The following is a 23,578-nucleotide window of genomic DNA, read 5'->3' on the forward strand; positions in this document are numbered from 1 at the left end:
TTCAGCTGACCTATAGAGACTACTTGCGTTTCAGCTCGTCTAGAGATACAGCTTGTGGTTTAGCTCGCCTATATATAGAGAGAGAGAGGCACGATTCAGCTCGCCTATAGAGAGAGAGAGAGACTCGCTTCAGCTCGCCTATAGGGAGAGAGACTCGCTTCAGCTCGCCTATAGGGAGAGAGACTCGCTTCAGCTCACCTATAGAGAGAGAGAGAGAGCGGGAGACTCGCTTCAGCTCGCCTATAGAGAGAGACACTCGCTTCAGCTCGCCTTCAGTTCGCCTATAGGGAGAGAGACTCGTTTTAGCTCGCTTATAGAGAAAGAGGGAGACTGGCTATAGAGACTTCGGCCTTAGCTGACCTATAGAGACTACTTGCGCTTCAGCTCGTCTAGAGGGACAGCTTGTGGTTTAGCTCGCCTATATAGAGATAGAGACTCGCTTCAGCTCGCCTATAGAGACAGGGACTCGCTTCAGCTCGCCTATAGAGAGAGAAACTGTGGAGAATACTTGCGCTGCAGTTCATCTGTAGAGATCAGTTGCGCTTCAGCTCGACTATAGCGACAGCTTGGTCTTCAGCTTGCTTATAGGAGAGAGACTCGCTCCAGCTCGCCTATAGAGAGAGACACTCGCTTCAGCTCGCCTTCAGTTCGCCTATAGGGAGAGAGACTCGTTTTAGCTCGCTTATAGAGAAAGAGGGAGACTGGCTATAGAGACTTCGGCCTTAGCTGACCTATAGGCACTACTTAGGCTTCAGCTGACCTATAGAGACTACGTGCGTTTCAGCTCGTCTAAAGAGACAGCTTGTGGTTTAGCTCGCCTATAGATAGAGAGAGAGAGAGACTCGCTTCAACTCGCCTATAGAGAGAGAGTCGCTTCAGCTCACCTCGAGAGAGAGAGAGAGAGACTCGTTTCAGCTCGCCTATATAGAGGGAGACTTGCTTCAGCTCGCCTATAGAGAGAGAGGGGGAGTCTCGCTTCAGCCCGCCTAAAGAGAGGCTAGCTATAGAGACTACAAACTCTTCTCTTATAAATGCTCTGTTCGCCCAAAGAAGTCCCAATCTTGGTCGTGTTTAGATTCTACCTCCCTTCTGGCCAATAAAATCACAAAATTTTTTCCTTGGGTGCATGTGGTAATATATTTCATGACTTGGCTCATATCTTCTCCAATACCCACACTGCCAACATTTGGAACAACAAATCGACATTCAGGCAGGCACTCAGTCGGTTAGCCAGTCAGCTAGCAGCAAAAATACACTTCCTTGTTAGCACATTATCACACTATGACTTGACTTGACTGTGAAACGTGAAAGTGTGAAATGGCACACCAAAACAAAAAACAACAACTACAAATGAACACGAACAAAGTTGGCAAGACATTTACATTCAGACCCGGCTGGACGGTCACAGTCATGACAGTTGCGCCAAAGCAACAAAAAGTGCAAAGACAACAACAAAACGGTGCTCCTTTTGCCAGGGCCAGTTTAAGGAAGCCAAAGTGGGAATGTGCACTGCATTTGCTGGTGGCAAGAAGTTTGGTAAGAAGAGGGGAAGTGGTCGCTGAGACGAAGAATATTAAGAAACTCAAAAAAAAAAAAAAAATGTTTGTGAGTACCTGTGAATGCCTGAATGTTTTTTTTACATTGGCATAGGCTGTTGCGGAATATGCATACCAAATCCAACACAGTTGTTTTTCATATATAATTCCGATGATGTATGGAGAGCAGCAACAGCAACAAAAAATGTATTGGACTTTTTCTTCTTTTTAAATGTTGTTGTTGTTGTTTTACATCATCACCTTGTGTTTTTGTCCGGGCATTGGCACAGTTTTTATAGAAGTGCAGTGCTATTTCGCTGTTGTTTTTTTTTTTTTTTTTGGATTTACACGTTACGTTATGGCGTCAACACCATCAATTTTCTAAGTTCGAGATAGGAGGTTAGGTTAGCTTGTTATTTTCACACCGTCGAATGTATGCATGTATGTGAATGTTGTGAGTGTGTGTGTGTGTGTCTTTGGGCTGCATCCGTTCACGATATGTCGATGCAAACGTACACGAATGAGTTACATATGTTTTGGGTTACAACCTTAACGACAATCCGCAAAGTTGTCATGATGTTATTGTAATTCCTTGTCGCAACAAACAGAACGAGTGTTTTCGTCGATAACGCTTGGAGATGAGATGTTGCGTTATATGAATTCTTAACAAGTTCTTGTCCAACGCCACGGAAGATACAGTGGTGCTAAAAGAGAAATTAATACAGGGTGAGAAGAAAAACTACAACCAACTTCAGACTGCTGTTATTTCTAAGCCACTCGTCCGACTGCTGTTAATTTCATTCCAGTGACAGCTCATTATATTGTTTACAAGCGTACAAAAGCATTTTGGTGAGAATTTTCCGGAAAAAAAGTTATTAGTGATGGAATTCAAGCGTGACAGGGTGATTTCTTTATATTTGGCTGGAGAACCACAGGTGGCTATGGCTAGAGCTCTCCAGAATTGAGATGTGAATAACTCTTTTGTGTCTTGTACCATCGCTTGTTGCCGTGATACTGGTAGCGTAGCCCGACGTCAAGGAAGTGGACGGAAAAAATACAGCAACATCAGCAAAAATGGTTCGAAAAGTAAAGGAGCGACCGAAAAATGGCTCGTGAGCTGAACATATCGCAAAATACCATTCGGCAAATATTGAAAAATGAGCTCGGGGTAAAGACATTGAAATTCCAAAAGGTGCCAGAACTTACACCGCAACAGAAAAAAAAATAGGAAAAAGAGTTGCTTCGCTTGACCGAAAGTGGTGAACTGGCGAATTTGGGTTTCTCCGATGAGAAAACATTCGTTGCCCAGCAGTTTGTAAACAAATAAAATGTTCGTGTTTACTTACCACAGAGGTCAGCTGAAAATGTGCACCTTTGGTTGGCCACCAGAAATTAAGCGCCGGCCATGGTGATGGTGTGGGCCGCCATAACAGTTGATGGTCGCCCTCCGCTTGTATTAATCGACCGTGGCATCATAATAAATGCCGAATATTTTCGCGGAAATATTCTGGAGGGTGTATTAAAGCATTGAGTAAGCAAACATTTTGGCCGCAGTCCTTGGGCATTCCAACAGGACTCAGCACGCGCCATCCAAGAATGTTTACAAAATAAGGTTCCTCCCTTCATTTCCAGTGCACAATGGCCACCAAAATTTCCCGATACCAATCCGTTGGACTTTTGTGTCTGGAGTATTTTGGAAAGCAAGGTTGGCACTAAAAAATACCAGAGTGGCGATCACAGCAAGCAAGCACTTTGCCGGAAATGGGCCAAAGTACCGCAGAGCAACATTCGGGTAGCGTGTGAGGGTTCCATTGGCCGTTTGAAGGCCATAATTTGTGCCAAAGGTGACCAGTTCGAACAAATCTTAACTTATTTTAAAATTTGATGCTATTCCCGACATTTTTTGCATTCATTCAATAAAATTAAAAAAAAAAATGTAAAAATTATGGCGTTAAAACTTGTTGCAGTTTTTTTTTATCTCACCCTATACAATTCGCTAATTTAATCGATTCAGCTCTGCTATAGTGGTCTCCCAGCTGACCTATAGAGAGCTCTCTTCAGTTCGCCCGTGGAAATATGTATCAAAAAATCGTCAAAATACCGAATATCGGGAGGTACAATTATATGCACAATTATATGCACCTGCACATACAATTTTCTGTCATGGACTGTAGTATGAATTACGAACTTCAAATACCAAATTTGAAATAATTCCGGTAAATAATGTCGCTAAAATCATCAAATTTGAAACGATTCCAGTGAATAATGTCGATAAAACCATCAAAATACCGAATATCGGGAGGAACCGTTATATGGGAGATATACGAAGTCGTGAACCTGCATTCGAAAATTTTTGCAATAGGTTGTAGTATCCATTAAGATCTTTCGATACGAATTTTGAAACGATTCCGGTGAATAGTGTCGCTAAAATCATGAAAATATCGAATATCAGAAGGTACTGTTATATGGAGGCTATACGAAAACGTGGACCATTTACGAATTTAACCTGCCTACTGGTAAACTATGAATGTATGCAAAATGTTAGCCTTCTATCTCATTTCGTTCGACAGATAGCGTGATTACAACAAATTCTTTGAATTTTACACTGATCCAGAATATACTTTTTAGGGTCTATTATGAATATTTCGAGGAGTTACAAACGGAATGACAAACTTAAAATACCCTCCATACTACGGTGGAGGGTATAAAAATATAAGCAAAACAATATTGGTTATTTTCAATGTTTATGAACGGGTTATTTAAGATAAATAAGTTGGTAGAGAAAAAAAATCGGATTATGTTTCCGGTTAAATATACGGCAATAGAACCAGTCGCAATTGTTATACTGACAATTCCTGTTATCAGCCAGTTATTTGTGACAAATAAACGAAATAAATGAAATATAAGTTATACAACGATTTAAAGATTTTTGGTTCGTATTTCCGGCTAAATCGATGACAATAGAACCGATTATGAACCGGGTGCTCGATATTCATAACATAGATATTCGGATTCCATGAATTTTTTTATTCGAAAATAATAAATAATAAAATTAAATAGAAGAGAACCGGTTACTTCCAAGTATTTTTTATTCGAAAATAATAAATTTAATAAAAGGAAAAATGGACCGGTTACTTACTACAAAATAACCGGTTGTGAAGTTTTAATAATATTTTAATGAAACGTAAGCAAAATAATATTAAAGACTCTAGTTAGTTTCAACCCTACATAGCTCGGTTTTAAACCGGTTAAAATAACTGGAAAATGGGAAATTGGTGAAACAGAAATCTGTAATTGCTTTAGAAGTCCCTTGATTTTTATTTCAAGCTAAAAAAATTAGTCCCTAATCACAGAACTCAGATGTGAACCCGTTACTTAAGATAAAATAACCAGACGAATGGAAAATTAATGAAACAACAATCTGTGCGTGTTACAAAAGTCCTTCTGTTTAAGTTTACAGCTGCATCGTTGACAGTATAACCTGTTATTTACCGATTATAAACATAGAAGACTATTTGGATGAACCGAATAATCGGAATTCACTTATTTTAAATACAATAAGCATGTTAGTATTTTGGGTTTCATGAATGTATTGGGATTTCTCACTTTTACAGCTAGGAAATGTCGAGTTCTGCAAAATTCGCAGCTAAATCGTTGACAGCATAACCGGTTATTTGCTATTATAAACCGATTCATCAATGGGGATGAACCGAATAACCGGGTTTCATTTATTTTAAATATATTAAACATGTAAATATTTTGGGTTTTCATGTATGAAATAGGATTTCTTACCTTTACAGCAGGGAAATGTCGAGTTCTGCAAGGAAAAGGTAACAAAATTATTTGTTTAATTTTAGAGTATTTTTAAACTTAAAAAAAAGAACTTTTTGAAGGATGGCTTATTTGCTTAATTAACACATCCACAGGGTGTTATGAAAAAAAAACTGCAACCAACTTCAGACTGCTATCATTTCTAAGCAACTCGTCCGACAGCTGTCAAAATTATTTCAGTGACAGATCATTATATTGTTTACTAGCGTACAAAAGCATTTTGGTGAGAATTTTCCAGAAAAGGAGTTATTCATGATGGGATTCAAGCGTGATAGTGTGATTTCTTTATATTTGGCTGGAAAACCACAAGTGGCTATAGCATTTAAATGTGAATAAATCTTTTGCTCCATAGCTCGTTACCTAGTGACACTGGTAGCGTAGCCCGAGATCAAGGAAATGCACGGAAGAAACATCAGCAACATCAGCAGAAGTGGTTCGAAAAGTAAAGAAGCGACTTGATCGAAACCTGCGTTGCAGTGGCCGAAAAATGGCTCGTGAACTGAACTGATATCGCAATATTCCATTAGGAAAATATTGAAAAATGAGCTCGGGGTAAAGCCACTGAAATACCAAAAAGTGCAAGAACTTACACCGCAACAAAAGGAAATAGACTCAAAAAAGCTGAAAGTTGCTTCACTTGACCGAAAGTGGTGAACTGCCGAATTTGGTTTTCTCCGATGAGAAAATATTAGTTGTCCAGCAGTTTGTAAACAAACAAAATGATCGTTTTTACTTGCCAAAGAGGTCAGCTGAAAATGCAGCTGAAGTGATGGTGTGGGCCGCCATAACAGCCGATGGTCGCTCTCTGCTCGTATTAATCGACCGTGGCATCAGAATAAATATTATAGCGAAAATATTCTGGAGGGTGTATTAAAGCCTTGGGGGCATGTAAAAATTTTGGCCGCAAACCTTGGACATTCCAACAGGACTCAGCACCCTTGCACTCAGCACGCGCCACCCAAGAATTGTTATAAAATGAGGTTCCTCGCTTCATTTTCAACGCACAATGGCCATCAAAATCTCCGGGTACCTATCCGTTGGACTATTGTGTCTGGAGTATTTTGGAAAGCAAGGTTGGCACTAAAAAATACCAAAGTGTCGATCACCTCAAGCAAGCGCTTCGCCTTGAATGGGCCAAAATACCTCAGAGCAACATTCGGGCAGCGTGTGACGGTTTCATTGGCCGTTTGAACGCCATAATTCGTTCCAGAGGTGACCAATTCGAACAAATCTAAACTTATTCTAAAATTTCCGACATTTTTTTCACTTTCAGTCAATAAAATTAAAAAAAATTTAAAAATTATGACGTTTGACTTTGTTGCAGTTTTTTTTATCTCCCCCTGTAATTTACATTTTTATACCCTCCACCTTGAAAAGGAGGATATATTATATATTATTTGATGATTTTAGCAACATTATTCACCGGAATTGTTTCAAATTTGGTATCTAAAGTTCGTAATGGATACTGCAGCCTATGACTGAAAATTGTCTGTGCTTGTTGTTGTTTCAAATTTGCTATTTGAAGTTCCAAAGGAATACTACAGCCTACGACAGAAAATTGTCTGTGCATGTCCATGTCTTCTTATAGCCCCCATATAACGGTAGCTCCCGATATTCGTAATTTTAATGATTTTAGCGACGTTATTCACCGGAATTGTTTCGAAATTGCTAATTGAAGTTTGAAATGGATGCTACAGCCTAAGACAGAAAATTGTCTGTGCAGGTCCACGTCATCATATAGCCCCCATATAACTGCACCTCCCTATTTTCGGTATTTTGATGATTTTAGCGACATTATTTACCGGAATTGTTTCAAATTTGGTATTTGAAGATCCAAAGAGATATTACAGCCTGACATAGAAAACTGTCTGTGCAGGTCCACGTCTTCGTATAGCCCCCATATAACGGAACCTCCCGATATTCGGTATTTCGATGATTTTAGCGACATTATTTACGTAGTCGTATAGACCCTAATATAACTGCTAAATTTAGTATTTTTGAGATATTTATTTTATTTTATTTATTTTTTTTATTTATTTATTTTTTTTTTTTTTTGAAAATTTCCAAATTCGGTCCGTCCAAACTTTCAGCTTTTTTACATGTTAAACTTCAAACAAACTTTATGAAGGGTGGCTTATTTATGTAATCGATACATCTATTTCCACTAATGAATCCATAATGACCTCCTCTTCGAATGCAAATTATAATAATTTACAATAAATACGCGTAGGTATGTGTGTTTAGAAGCATTGCTAAAAATATAATGTTTAAACACTCTAATAATTCGAAATACAAAATAAACATATTTTTATTGAATTACAATAAGAACAAACACAACAAGGTATATGCAAAACAGCTAGCTGGCTATACAATGTTTCTAATGCAAATTAATGGCCAACCAAACAAACCCTCGATGCGTTTTTCCCCTTTTCAACATTATGGATGGGGGGCTTAGGGGTTGTGCAAATGACGACGACAATGACTACGACGAAAAAGTCACTGACCGCATCAAGTGCACTTGTAGGAAAATGTTTGCATCAAAGGACGTTCGTAACAGTTTTGAAATTGAACATGAAATACGGTTTGGCAAACTTGGTTGCCCTCACAGAGAGAGAGAGAGGGAGAGGGTAAAGGGCAATGCAAGAGGGGTTTTTAGTTTGCCATTAACAAAAATGTGAAAAATATGTCTGGGGTTGGTTTAGGGTTTGCCCTGCAATGATTCGAGGAAACCAAAGACCCCTCACCCTGCCCTACAAAATTCTCTTCGCACACAAAAACTTTTCCTTTGATAGTTCTGCCAAGCCAAGGAAAAGCCATAAATTATTTTCTTTTCTTTGGTAAAATTAAAATCCAGCCACTAAGACATACTTTGTCGCCGTCTCGTTGTAGTCATTGTCTGTGTGTGTGTTGGCGATTTTGACGTTGCAAGCGATACAGCAACAACAAAAATATGAAAAAAACAAGAACAATGTGACCGTTTTGCAAAATTTATATTCTGTGGATGTCAACATTTAGCAATGACCCAGTAATGGATTTTCATGTTTTATTGAACTCTAAACTACTTTTCTTTGCAAGCCAGCACCAAATTTTTCTGGCCAAGTGATTTTAAAGAAAAAATTATTGCAAAAAAAAAAATTACACAAAGAAGAGGAAGCAGTAGCAGCTCAAATGATAAAGAAATTCTACCCCAACTATTCTGATTTCTTATAGGAAATGTCATCTATAGTTTGTAAATTAAAAGAAGGTCATATCTAAAACAAGTAAAAAAGCTGTAAGTTCGGCCAGGCCCTCCACCATTTGGTAAGAATTTAAAAATTTTCAAAAAAAAAAAAAAAAAAAAAAAATGATTTTAAAATTCTGTTAAAATCGTGTAGCCGTATATTAGAATCTATATGGCGACGTGGACCTGCATAGGCAACTTTTGTCACAAGGAAACTTATATCACAATATTCAAATGCGAAACTTGAAAAAAATCTGTTTATAATGTAGCTAAAATCGTCAAAATCGTCGAATATAGGGAGGTAGGTACCATGGTGGTTATAAAACGTGGATCTGCACACAAAATTTTTTGTCATAGGCTGTTATATCGAACTTCACGAACTTCAAATGCGAAATTTGAAACAATTCCGGTAAATAGGTTCGCTAAAATCATGAAAATACCGAAGATCGGGAGTACCGTTATATGGGGGCTATCCGAAGGCGTGGTCCTGCACAGACAATTTTCTGTGATAGGCTGTAGCATTAATTACGAACTTCAAATGCGAAATTTGAAAAAATGCCGGTAAATAGGTCCGCTAAAATCATGAAAATACCGAAGATCGGGGGTACCGTTATATGGGGGCTATACGAAGACGTAGACCTACATGGCTTATTTTCTGTCTTAGAATGTAGTATCCATTACGAACTTCAAATACCAAGTTTGAAGCAATTCCGGTAAATAATATGGCTAAAATGATCAAAATACCAAATATCGGGAGGTACTTTTATATGGGGGCTATACGAAGACGTGGACCTACATTGCCCATTTTCTGTTTTATGCTGTAGTATATATTAAAAACTTTAAATACCAAATTTGAAACAATTCCAGTAAATAACGTAGCTAAAATCATCAAAATACCGAATATCGGGAGGTACAGTTATATGGGAGCTATCCGAAGACGTGGACCTAAATGGCCCATTTTCAATACCAAAAGTCCTGCAGACATAGTACACATTTGAGTAAAATTTTATCAACCTACTTCATTTCGTTCGGAAGCTAGAGTGATTTCCACAGACGGACAGACGGATAGACGGACAGACGGATAGACGGACGGACATTGATATACATACATAGAATTTTATGCTGATCAAGAATATATATACTTTGTGGGGTCTAAAATGTATATTTCGAGGTGTTACAAACGGAATGACAAACTTAATATACCCTCCATACTATGGTGGAGGGTATAAAAGTAAGAGTAGATTTTTACTTGAAAGTGGTGTTAAAATTGGATACGGTACTTGAATCCGGAATGCCAAATATGTCAAACCCATATCCTGACTCTTACGGGAACCACGACGCCTATATGTGAATTGGTGATACTTAGCAAAGACATGAACCGCGTGACAAAGGAGGTTCTTATACCCTCCTTATGAAGTTTGTGACACCTGGAAACATACATTTTAGACTCCACAAGGTATATATTCTTGATCTGCACAAAACTCTATGTCGATGTAGTGATGTCCATCCATCAGTGAAAATCAACGTATCTTCCGAACGAAATTAAATATTTTGATGAAACTTTACTCAGATGTGTGTTAGAACTGCAGAACTTTTGGTATTGAAAATGGGCTATGTAGGTCCACGTCTTCGTATATCACGCTACCCTACATTCGGTATTCTGATCATTTTAGCGACATTATTTACCGAAATGGTTTCAAGTTTCGCATTTGAATAACGTATTGGCCTTTGACAAGAATTTCACATGTACCTCACTATAGTCGGTATTTTGATGATTTTGGCTATATTATTCACCGGAATTGTATCAAATTTTGTATTTGACATTCCTAATGGGTACAACAGCCTATGAGAGGTTCAGGTCATCGTGTAGCAGCCATTTAACGGTACAACCCTATATTCGGTATTTTGATGATTTTAACGACATTATTCGCACGAAATTTTTTCAAGTTTCGTGTTTGAATAGCGTAATGGCCTATCATAAAAATTGCATATACAGGTCCACTTCTTGGTATAGGTTCCAATATAAACCTAACTCCCTACATTCGGTGTTTTGATGACTTTAGACTTTAGTATTTTTCAACGGATTTTTTTTTTCTTGAAAAATGGAATTATAACAAGTAAAAAACCATTAAGTTCGGCCAGGCCGAACTTCTAATAACCTCCATCATTGGGTAAAGAAAATATTTTAAACTATAGGGTGAGATTAAAAAAAAACTGCAACATAGTCGAACGCCATAATAATAATAATTTTTAATTTTTTTTTTTAAATTTTATTGAATGATAGCAAAAAATTTAGGAAATATCATCAAATTTTAAAATAAGTTTAGATTTGTTCGAATTGGCCACCTTTGGCACGAATTATGGCCTTTAAACGGTCAATGAAACCGTCACACGCTGCCCGAATGTTTCTCTGATGTATTTCGGCCCATTCCCGGCGAAGCGCTTGCTTGAGGTGATCGACACTTTGATATTTTTTAGTGCCAACCTTGCTTTCCAAAAATCTCCAGACAGGCGAGGAACCTCATTTTGCAACCATACTTTGGTGGCGCGTTCTGAGTGCGATGGTGCTGAGTCCTGTTGGAATGTCCGAGGTCTGCGACCAAAATGTTTGCGTGTCCAAGGCTTTAATACACCCTCCGGCCTACACCATCACCATGGCCTGCGCTTGAGTTCTGGTGGCCTACCGATGGTGCATATTTTTAGCAGACCTCTTTGGCAAGTAAACACGATCATTTTGTTTGTTTACAAACTGGTGGACAAATTCGGCAGTCTACCACTTTTGGCCAAGCGAAACAACTATTTAGCTCTTTTTGGAATTTCAATGGCTTTATCGGAATTGTATCAAGTTTCGTATTTGAAATTCCTAATGGGTACTACAGCCTATGACAGAAAAGTGCATACGAATGTTCAGACCTTCTTATAACCCCAATATAACGGTATCTCCCTACATTTGGTATTCGGTATTTTGATGATTTTAGCGACATTAGAATATCGTAATGGCTTATCGTTAAAATTGCATATACAGGTCCACGTCTTCGTATAGGCCCCAATATAAAGATAACAACTTATATTCGGTATTTTGATGAATTTTGAAGTACAATTTTCCAATGGATATTTTGTCTACCGTACACCACAGAGTGGTAAGGGCATTATGTCTTTGTTCATTTGTTTGAAGGACAAATTAAGTGGAGAAGGAAGTGATATAGACCCATTGTTTCTTTTGAGGATCTTTATAGAATCACTTTCTGAGTCGATCTATGCATGTCAGTCGGTCTGTCCGTCCGCTGTCCATGTACTCTTGTAAACAAAATGCAGGTCACATTTATTATCTGATTGAGATGAAATTTTCCAAATAATACTTGTTTGGCCCAAGGACGAACCCTATCGAAACTGGAGAGAATCAGTCCAAATAACTTGAATTTTGGCATATCCGACCTAATTTAGTCTAGAGACAAGTACCTCCCGAGCGACATTATTCATTGGAATTGTTTCACATTATGGTATATAGTACCTCCCTATATTGATGATTATAGCTACATTATTTTTTTTATTTTTTTATTTTTTATTTCAATTTTCGCTTTTGAATATTGCAATGGCTTATGAAAAAAATTTGCCTATGCAGGTCCACGTCGTCGTTTATATCCTAATATGACGGTTACATTTGGTATTTTTAAGATTTTAACAGAATTTTGAACGGATTTCATTTTTTTGAAAATTGCCAAATTCGTTCCAAATGGTGGAGGGTTTTCTAAGTGCGGCCTGGCCGAACTTAGAGCTTTTTACTTGTTTCAATACAATTCTGCTCCAAGTGATATCATGCACTCTATAGCAAATTATAACTGCTCTAAAGCCAAATGTTGATGGGTGGGTATGGGTATGATCTACTTGAAATAAATTAGTTTGTTACGAGAGCTCTACTAAATATGCATAGTGGTGTAGGGTATCAAATAGGCGTGCCCGCCCGACTTTTAAGTTTTCCTTACTGGTCTTCAAAACCAAAAGTCCTGCAGGCCTAACACACATCGGAGTAAAATTTTATCATTCATTTCGTTCGGAAGCTAGAGTGATTTCCACAGAAGCACAGATGGATGGACGGACGGACATCGCTAAATCGGCACAGAATTTTGTGGTGATCAAGAAAATGTATACTTTGTGGGATGTACAAACCAAAAAAATATTTTTATAAATTTTGTCAGTTAGTCCCTTGTGCATTTTATGCTTTTTATTGAGAAATTATTAATGAAAAATTCTTCGGTATTTTAATAATAATACGTATTTTATTTTCTTTGCAAATATTTTTTTAAATTCTCTTTGTTAGTTAATCTCATTTGCATTTTATCTCGTAATATTAGTTGTATTACAAATAATGTAACAAAAATCAATTGACCTCAAATACTAATTATTAGTTTGCATTGTTGTTTTGCAAGCATGTTGTATATTTTGTTATTGTTGATGTAGTTGTTTTTTTTTTTTTTTTTTTCATTTTTTGTTAATATGTATATGACGAAGAACTGAGAGCATTGTCAAATGAGGACAGACAAAGGCAAGAAAGTAAAGAAAGAAAAATAAGAAAGCGTATGTTATGAAGACCACGAAAATGGAAGGAATGGCCGAAGACTAGGTACAGAAGGCTACGCTAACAAAAATCAAGGATAAGAATTGCATTTTAAAATATTGTTTCTAAAGCATTGCGAAATAAAATTAAAACAAGTTAAAAAGCGGTAAGTTCGGCCGGGCCGAATTTTGAATACCCTCCACCATTTGGAACGAATTTGGAAATTTTTAAAAAATAAAATCCGGTAAAAATCGTGTTAAGATCTAAAAAATACTGAATATAGCCGTTATGTTGGGGTCTATATGACGTGGACATACATACACATTTTTTGTCATAAGCCATTGCCATATTCAAATTCGCAACTTGAAATAAACGGTGAAAGTTATATTAAATTATCAAAAACCCGTATATAAGGAGGTACCGTTATATCGGAGCTATACGAAGACCTAGATCTGCATAGACAATTTTTTGTCACAGGCTGTAGCATCCATTACGAACTATAAATACGACATCTCAAAGAATTTCGGTGAGTATTGTTCCTAATATCGTCAAAATACCGAATATAGGGAGGTACTGATATATGGGGCCTATACGAAGACCTAGACCTGCATAGATAATTTTCTGTCTTAGGCTGTAGTATCCATTTCGAACTTCAATTACCAATTTTGAAACAATTCCGGTAAATAATGTCGCTAAAATCACCAAAATACCGAATATCGGGAGATACCGTTATATGGGGGCTATACGAAGACGTGGACCTGCACAGACAATTTTCTGTCTTTGGCTGTAGTATCCATTTCGAACTTCAATTGCCAACATTGAAACAATTCCGATGAATAATGTCGCTAAAATCACCAAAATATCGAATATCGGGAGGTACCGTAATATGGGGGCTATACGAAGACGTGGAGCTGCACAGATAGTTTTCTGTCTTAGGCTGTAGCATCCATTACGAACCCCAAATACCAAATTTGAAACAATTCTGATGAATAATGTCGCTAAAATCACCAAAATACCGAATATCGGGAGGTACCGTTATATGGAGGCTATATGAAACGTGGACCTATATTGCCCATTTACGAACGACAGACCGAGAGACGGACATCGCTAAATCGACCAAGAATTTTGCGCTGATCAAGAATATATATACTTTGTTGGTTCTGCCATGAGTATTTCGAGGAGTTATAAACGTAATAGCAAAGTTAATATACCCTCCATAGTATGGTGGAGGGTATAATAAAATAATACAAATTTGTTTTTTGATCCACCCTAATATCATTGGTTTGTTGTGATGCCATCATAACATTGCATGTCTTGAACTCTAATAGCTGTGACCAATTAATCACTTTTGCATTCTCCACCATTCGACTTATCATGCCAGCCTCGTTTGTTAAGGTTGAGGGTATAGAAAGCAAATGCAATTGAACTGCCTTAACCTACATTTCTGTGTGTTTTTTTTTTTGTTATTTTTGCTTTTTTAACGCCGCCTGCATTTGTGTTCTGCTTCTGCTAATACTGCAGTTGCGGTCTTGTTATTTTTTTTCTGGTTGTTATTGTTGTTATCCGAGTGAGTGTTTGTGTTCGCACAAAGTGCAGTGCATGCAAGTCTCCTCACTCAACAAAAATGTTGCAATTCAAGCAACAAATTATTATTGGTAAATTTCCGATAAAAAAAAATATTAACATTAAATCGCTTTAACTGAAATCTAAGCTTATGCCAGAAAAAAAGACTAGTAATGAGTCATAAATTTTGTGGAGTTTTCGAGAAAATTCCAAAAAAACAAGAACAGAAAACCACAAAATTTCCCAAAAAACAAGGTGGTTTCTAATGATGATGTAGCACGGCGTAAACTTGTCATTGAAATATTCAAAGTTTTTCTAGAAAAAATCCAAATCTTAATTTATTCGAGGAAAATTCCACTCACAACTTGAAATTGAGTTTTGTGAGTGTATGGGTGTTCTTTGTTGGTGGATGCAAGCTCTCCCAAAACGACCAGCATTTGTTATGCATTTCAGTTGCTGCACAAGTGACCCCCATCTCTCCAACTACCGTTTTGTGGAGTGAGCCATTATGATGAACCTTATTTAAGTAGCAATAAACGTGGATCTTCAATATTTAATATAATATAATTTATATAATTATTTATAAAAAATATTTTTTAATAAAAATAGTCATATTTCTTTAAATATTTTCTCAACGAGTTTTTAATATTTTATTTTTTAAATCAAAAACAAGCAAAAAGGCAGCAAGTTCGGACGTGCCGAACTTTGAATATCCTCCACCATTAGGAACGGATTTGGCAATTTTCAAAAATATAAAAATTTTCTGTTTCAGGCTGTAGTATCCATTACCAAATCCAAATACAAAATTTGAAGCTTTTCCGCCAAATAATGTCGCTAAAATCATCAAAGTACCAAATATTGGGAGGTATCGTTATATGGGGGCTATACGAAGACGTGGACCTGAACAGACAATTTTTTGTCTTAGGCTGTACTATCCTTTACGAACTTCAAATACCAAATTTGAAGCGATTCCGCCAAATAATGTCGCTAAAATCGTCAAAATACCAAATATTGGGAGGTATCGTTATATGGGGACAATACGAAGACGTCGACCTACACAAACAATTTTCTGTCATAGGCTGTAGTTTACGAACTTCAAATACCAAATTTAAAGCAATTTCGATGAATAATGTCGCTAAAATCATCAAAATACCGAATATCGGGAGGTACCACTATATGGGGGATATACGAAAACTTGGACCTTCACAGACAATTTTCTGCCATGGGCTGTAGTATCCATTACGAACTTCAAATGCGAAATTTGAAACAATGCCGGTAAATAATGAAGCTAAAAGCATCAAAGTACCCCATATCGGGAGGTACCTTTATATGGGGGCTATACCATGACGTGGACTTACACAGACAATTTTCTGTCTCAGGCTGTAGTATACATTTCGAACTTCAAATACCAAATTTCAAACAATTCCGGTGACTAATGTCGCTAAAATCATCAAAATACCGAATATCGGGAGGTACCGTTATATGGGGGCTATACCAAGACGTGGAGCTGCACAGACAATTTTCTGTCTTAGGTTGTAGTATCCATTACGAACTTCAAATACCAAATTTGAAACAATTTCGGTGAATAATGTCGCCAAAAACATCGAAATACCGAATATCGGGAGGTACCGTTATATGGGGGCTATACGACGACTTGGACCTGCACGGACAATTCTCTGTCTTAGGCTGTAGTATCCATTACGAACTTCAAATACCAAATTTGAAACAATGTCAGTGAATAATGTCACCAAAAATCATAAAAATACCGAATACCGGGAGGTACCGTTATTAGTGGTTATACCAAGACGTGGACCTGCACAGACAATTTTCTGTCTTAGGCAGTAGTATTCATTACGAACTTCAAATAAGAAAATTTGAAACAATTCCGGTGAATAATGTCGCTAAAATCATCCAAATACCGAATATCGGAAGTTACCTTTATATGGGGGCTATACGAAAACATGGACCTACTTGGCCCATATTCAATGCCAAAAGTCCTGGAGACATAATATACATTTTTGGTAAAATTTTATCAACCTACTTCATTTCGTTCGGCAGCTAGAGTGATTTCCACAGACAGACAGACGGACGGACATCGCTAAATCGAATTAGAATTTTATGCTGATCAAGGATGTATATACCTTGTGGGGTCTAAAATTCGAATTTCGAGGTGTTACAAACGGAATAATTAATATACCCTCCATACTATAGTGGAGGGTATAATAAGCTTTGATCAGGGTAAAGTTCTAAGACGATTTAACCCTCTCCGTCTGTTGTAATCAGGCTACCGTCAAAACGAATTAAGATAGAAAGCTAACATTTTGCAAAGATCAGTCTTTTGTCTGCAGGCAGGTCAAGATCGAAGATGGGCTATATCGGTCCACGATATCGTATAGCCCCTATACAACGGTATGATGATTGTAGCCAAATTTTTCAATGATATTATCTCAAAATCCACAAAAGGAGTTCCTTCCGAGTACTTTACCCCCTGGAAGAGTATTGTCTATATAGGTCCACGATATCGTATATCCCCCATACAACGGAACCTCCCTATATTGGGTATTTTATTTTGCTATCTTTTCAATGGAATTGTCTTAAAATCCATACAAGAAGTTCTTATTCAGCATTTTACCCCCTGGAAGAGAAATGTCTATATAGGTCCACGATATCGTATAGCCCACATACAACTGTACACCCCCCCCTCCATTTTCGATATTTTGGGTCTCCGTATAGGACCCATATATCAGTACCTCCCTATAATCGGTATTTGACGATTTTTGGTATAATATTCACCGAAATTGTTTGAAACTTCGTATTTGAAGTTCCCAATAGGTACTACAGCCTGTGACAGAAAATTGTCTATGCAGGTCCAGGACCATCACCATGGCCGGCGCTTGAGTTCTGCTGGCCAACCGAAGGTGCACATTTTCAGCTAACCTCTTTGGCAAGTAAACACGATCATTTTGTTTGTTTACAAACTGGGCAGACAACGAATGTTTTCTCAGCGGAGAAAACCAAATTCGGCAGTTCACCACTTTCGGCCAAGCGAAGCAACTCTTTAGCTCTTTTGAGTCTATTTTCTTTCTGTTGCGGGGTGTTAGTTCTTGCAATTTTTGGAATTTCGATGGCTTTACCCCGAGCTCATTTTTCAATATTTGCCGAATGGAATATTGCTATATGTTCAGCTTACGAGCCTTTTTTCGGCCACTGCGACGCGGGTTTTAATCAAGTTTCTTCTTTATTTTTCGAACCATTTCTGATGATGTTACTGTTTTCTTCCGTCCACTTCCTTGACGTCGGGCTATGCTACCAGTATCACGGTAACGAGCTATGGTACGAGACACAAAAGACTTATTCACATTTAAATGCTGGAGTGTTCTATCGATAGCCAAATATTAAGGAATCACACAATCACGCCTGAGTTCCGTCACGAATAACTTTTTTTCTGGAAAATTCTCACCAAAGTGCTTTTGTACGCTTGTAAACAATATAATGAGGTGTCACTGGAATAATTTTAACAGCTGTCGGACGAGTGACTTAGAAATGACAGCAGTCTGAAGTTGGTTGAAGTTTTTTTATCTCACCCTTTATTTTTGAGAACAAAATGCTGGTCGCATTTATCGCCCGATCAAGATGAAACATTGCACGAAAATTTTTTTTGGCCCAAGGTCGAGCCGTATTGAAATTGGAGATAATCGGTCAAAATTAAGATATAGCTTCCATATATATCTTCGCCCGATTTGGTGTTTATTGATCACCATTATTGTGTAATATTAGCCTAAATAGGACGAAATTTGGCACATATAACCGAATTGAGTCTAGAAACATGTGTGTCAAATTTAGTAGAAATCGGTTCAGATATAGCCATAGCTTCCATATTCAACAACTACTCTCAACACGGCTTAGTTCACATTATATGGGTACCAGGTCATAACGCCCATATATCCTTATGGAACGAAGAGGGCGTAGGGAAAACCATCAAAATCCTGTGGGGTGACCCAAATGAGATAAAAATGAAGAATATTTTATTGCTAGGCAAGAAGGAGATCAGGGAGGTGACAGGCATCCTTACGGGGCACCTGGGCCTACAAGCTCATCTATACAAGATAGGTTGCACAGATAACAGCATATGCAGGGCGTGCAGGGAAGATGACGAAACATTGGAACATTTTCTCTGTATATGCCCAGCGTTTGCTAATATCAGAGCCCAATTCTTAGGGAGCGACACTATACCAGACCTTAGTCGGATCATGGTAAATGATATAAAACAGTTAAGGAATTTCATAAAGGCAACAGAATTTCAATTATAACAGACTGTTAACTGCACGTCTTCCTCGGTAAAACCCCTCTGACTAGAGCGCACAACAGGCCTATACTGGTTTAAGTTTATGCCCAACAGGGCTTGCGGCGAAATTGCTTCGCCCCTCTTTTTATACCCTCCACCTTGGAAAGGAGGGTATATTAACTTTGTCATTCCGTTTGTAACATCCTTAAATATTCGTCTTAGACCCCATAAAGTATATATATTCATAATCAGCATAAAATTCTAAGTCGATTTAACGATGTCCGTCTGTCTGTCTGTCTGTCTGTCTGTCCGTCTGTCTGTTAAAATCACGATACAGCCCACAATATTTGACGTAGAGCGCCAAAATTTAGCAGAGCTATTTGCATTGTGTCTAGGATGGTTGGTATTGAAAATGAGATATATCGGTCCACGTTCTGGTATAGTCCCCATATAACGGTACCTCCCGATATTCGGTATTTTAATGATTTATGCCGCATTTTTTCACGGATTTGTCTGGAAATTGGTATTTGTAGGTCATAACGGGTCCCTGAGCGTGTGGCAAAACATTGTATGTATAGGTCCACGTTGTGGTATAGCCCCCATATAAAGGTACCTCCCGATATTCGGTATTTTAGTTTTTTTTTTGCCACATTTTTTCACGGATTTGTCTAAAAATTGGTATTTGTGGGTCATAATGGTTTCCAGCTCCGGTGGCGAAACATTGCATGTATGTGTCCATGATTTGGTATAGCCCCCATATAACGGTACCTCCCGATATTCGGTAATTTGATGATTTTTGCCACATTTTTTTCACTGATTTGTCTAAAAATTGGTATTTGTGGGTCATAATGGGTCCTAGTTCGTGTGGCGAAACATTGTAATTATAGGTCCACGTTTTGGTGTGGCCCCTATATGACGGTACCTCCCGATATTCGGCATTTTAATGATTTTTGCCACATTTCTTCTAATGTTTCTTTTACCCTAAGTTGGAGGGTATTAAAAGTTAGGCCCGGCCGAACTTAATGTTTTTTACTTGTTTAACCTAACCTATCATAGCTTCCATATATATTCTTCGTCCGATTTGTAAAATTTCTTTTTCACAGCCGTAATATGCACTTCGTAACAACGATATATGAAGAAGTATATCAAATACAACTCAAAATTACATTTTCTAAATTTTATAGAGATCGGTTCAGATTTGGATGTAGCTCCAATATATTCATATATTCATTCGATTTCAAGTTTATTATGCACCAAATTCTTAATATAAGCCCGAATTGGATGGATTTTGGAATATAAGAACGAACCTCACAAAAAAGTGTATCAAATTTGGTGAAAATCGTTTACGATAAGCTATAGGTCCCATATATAGGTTTCATCCGATTTTGTATTTTACTTCCTCACCTCACCGTAAAATATTCTCCACAACAACGATATCTGATTTCAAACAGCAGATATATCATAGAAATACCTCTGCTATTTTTTATGGAGATCAGTTCAGATTTGGATATAGCTCCCATATATACCTTCATCCGATTTCACGTTTATTGTGCCTCAAAAGTGTAATATCACTTGAAATAGGATGAAATTTGTAGGAGTATCGATTCAGACACAAATGTAGATATTCAAAACTAAATTAGCCTTTTCCGAACTATTACGAAATCCGCAATATATGTTAAATATAACTCTAATACATAAATATTCCCCACTTCCAACCCCACAAAATTTTCTCCTCTCTCCAAAAAAAAATGAGTGAAGAATATTTTCTAACTTCTCCGCTTTCCATGTGTGCATCTCTTCTCCACCCCTACCAGTGCAATTACAATAATAAAACAAAAAAATCCGTTCTCTCATTTTTTTTCATAATAAAATAATGCATTGCTCGGGGTGGCAGGTCGGGCAGCACCACATGTGGTGGTACACGTTGCTATTGAAGTTGCATGTTCGAATGACCTTTATGTAGGTCAAAAAGAGAAAAAGCTCTCTATTACACTAACACCCCTTCTCCATACCCCCTACCCCTTTTGGACGTGCATCTACGAGGAGGGAAGCCAGCCATTTGAATAGCCATCTATGCAGCAGTACTTTGATGAATGCCTCAATGGTGATGAATATAAAGTGATGTGGTGGCAGCAATGTGGTAAGTGGAGTCCCCTCCCCAACCCAGCGTACTTCCCGTCCCCATAGAAAATAAATGAAGAGCATTTAGTAGAATTTCCTCCACAGTGGCTTGGAAATGAAGTTCAATTATTTTAAATGTTGAAAGAAATTGGAAATCTTTGGAGCCCACTGTGCCTTTGCCTTTGCCACTTTTCGGTTTTTTTTTTGTTCTGCAGCATGAAAACTACTACCGACCGGCACTTTGCATTAATTCCCCATCGACACAATAAAAGTTCGAAACCCTGCTGCTTGCGCCCAGCATGCAGTCGTTGCGCTGTTGCCATTTGTCTCACAACCCTTTTTTTCCCCCAAATTACAACAATGAAAAAACAACAACAACACAACTGTCTGCCATTCAGACAAGAGGGTGCCACACATACTTTTGTGGCACCCTCCTTAGAGGAGGGACATCAGTTTATATTTGTTACAAAAAGGTTGCATATACAGGGTGAGATGAAAAAACTGCAACCAACTTCAGATTGCTGTCATTTCTAAGCCACTCGTCCGACAGCTGTCAAAATTATTCCTATGACAGCTAATTATAGTGTTTGCAAGCGTACAAAAGGAATTTGGTGAGAATATTCCAGAAAAAAAGTTATTCGTGATGGAATTCAAGCGTGATTTCTTTATACATATGTGCACCTCTTATGCGGAGAACGAGCAGGCCTCTTTTCCTCTTTTTTGGATGACCAAAAAATTGGCTAAAGGACATTGTTTTGAAAAAAAAAACTTACACCTGTCTTTTAATCAAAATATGGTGGGTGGTTTTTTCGATTACCAAGTCGGGTGTTTCTATAAAGATGGGTTTTATAAAAAACAAGTAGAAAAGCTGTAAGTTTGGCCGGGCCGAACTTTGAATACCCTCCACCATTTGGAACGAATTTGGCAATTTTTCAAAAAATAAAATCCGTAAAAAATTCTCTTAAAGTCTTAGAAAATACCGAATGGACCTCCATCATCAAAATCATCAAACTATCGAATATCGGGAAGTACCGCTATATGGGGGCTATACGAAAACGTGGACCTGAACAGATAATTTTCGGTCATAGGCTGTACTATCCATTACGAACTTCAAATGCCAAATTTGAAACAATTCCGGAGAATAATGTCACTAAAATCATCAAAATGCCGAATATCGGGAGGTACCGCTATATGGGGGCTATACCAAAACGTGGACCTGCACTGATAATTTTCTGCCTTAGGCGGTAGTATCCAATACGAACTTCTAATACCAAATTTGAAATAGTTCAGGTGAATAATGTCGCTAAAATCATCAAAATTCCGAATATCGGAAGGTACCGCTATATGGGGGCTATACGAAGACGGGAACCTGCATAGACAATTTTCTGTCTTAGGCTATAGCATCCATTACGAACCATCAAATACCAAATTTTAAACAATTCCGGTGAATAATGTCGCTAATATCATCCACGTACCGAATATCGGGAGGTACTGTTATATGGGGGATATACGAAGACGTGGACCTGCACGGACAATTTTCTGTCATAGGATGTAGCATCTATTACGAACTTCAAATGCCAAATTTGAAACAATTCCGGTGCATTATGTAGCTAAAATCATCAAAATTCCGAAAATAGGGAGGTACCGTTATATGGGGGATATACGAATACGTGGACCAGCACAGACAATCTTCTGTCATAGGCTGTAATATTCATTGCGAACTTTAAATACTAAAGTTGAATCAGTTCCGGTGAATAATGTCGCTAAGATCATCATAATTCCGAATATCGGGAGGTACTATTATATTGGGGCTATACCAAAACGTGGACCTGCACAGACAATTTTCTGTCATAGGCTGCAGTATCCATTACGAACTTCAAATACCAAATTTGAAGTAATTCCGGTGAATAATGTCGCTAAATTAATCATCAAAATACCGAAAATAGAGAGGTACCGCTATATGGGGGCTATACGAAGACGTGGACCTGCACAGAAAATTTTTTGTCATAGGCTGCAGTATCCAATACGAACTTCAAATACCAAGTTTGAAACAATTCCGATGAATAACGTTGTTAAAATATTGAAAATACCGAATATCGGGAGGTGCCGTTATATGGGGGCTATTGTGTACCTATATGGCCCATTTTCAATACCAAAAGTCCTGCAGACATAATACACAATTGAGTAAAATTTTATCAACCTACTAAATTTTGTTCGGAAGCCAGAGTGATTTCCACAGACGGACAGAAGGACGGGCATTGCTAAATCGGCATAGAATTTTATGCTGATCAAGAATATACCTTGTGGGGTCTAAAATGTATATTTCGAGGTGTTACAAGCGGAATGACAAACTTAATATACCCTCCATACTGTGGTGGAGGGCATAATAATGGAATATGTGAAATATAAAGAGAACCGGATGCTTATTTCGGATTTAATAATAGTTTTGGTTATTCAAAACGTTGACA

At 37.8% G+C, this 23,578-nt stretch overlaps 1 protein-coding gene across 1 annotated transcript in view; it reads right to left on the bottom strand.

The window, feature by feature from the left end:
- LOC131800885 (uncharacterized) overlaps window positions 1-23,578 on the bottom strand; it is a 303,657-nt gene that overhangs the window by 141,606 nt on the left and 138,473 nt on the right. Inside the window, exon 3 of the mRNA XM_059118741.1 lies at window positions 5,328-5,352. Within this exon, the coding sequence (XP_058974724.1) occupies window positions 5,328-5,352 (25 nt within the window). The remainder of the gene's footprint in view (window positions 1-5,327; window positions 5,353-23,578) is intronic.

The sequence above is a fragment of the Musca domestica genome, unplaced genomic scaffold (assembly GCF_030504385.1).
Source record: "Musca domestica strain aabys unplaced genomic scaffold, Musca_domestica.polishedcontigs.V.1.1 13, whole genome shotgun sequence".
NCBI classification, from domain to species: Eukaryota; Metazoa; Arthropoda; class Insecta; order Diptera; family Muscidae; genus Musca; species Musca domestica.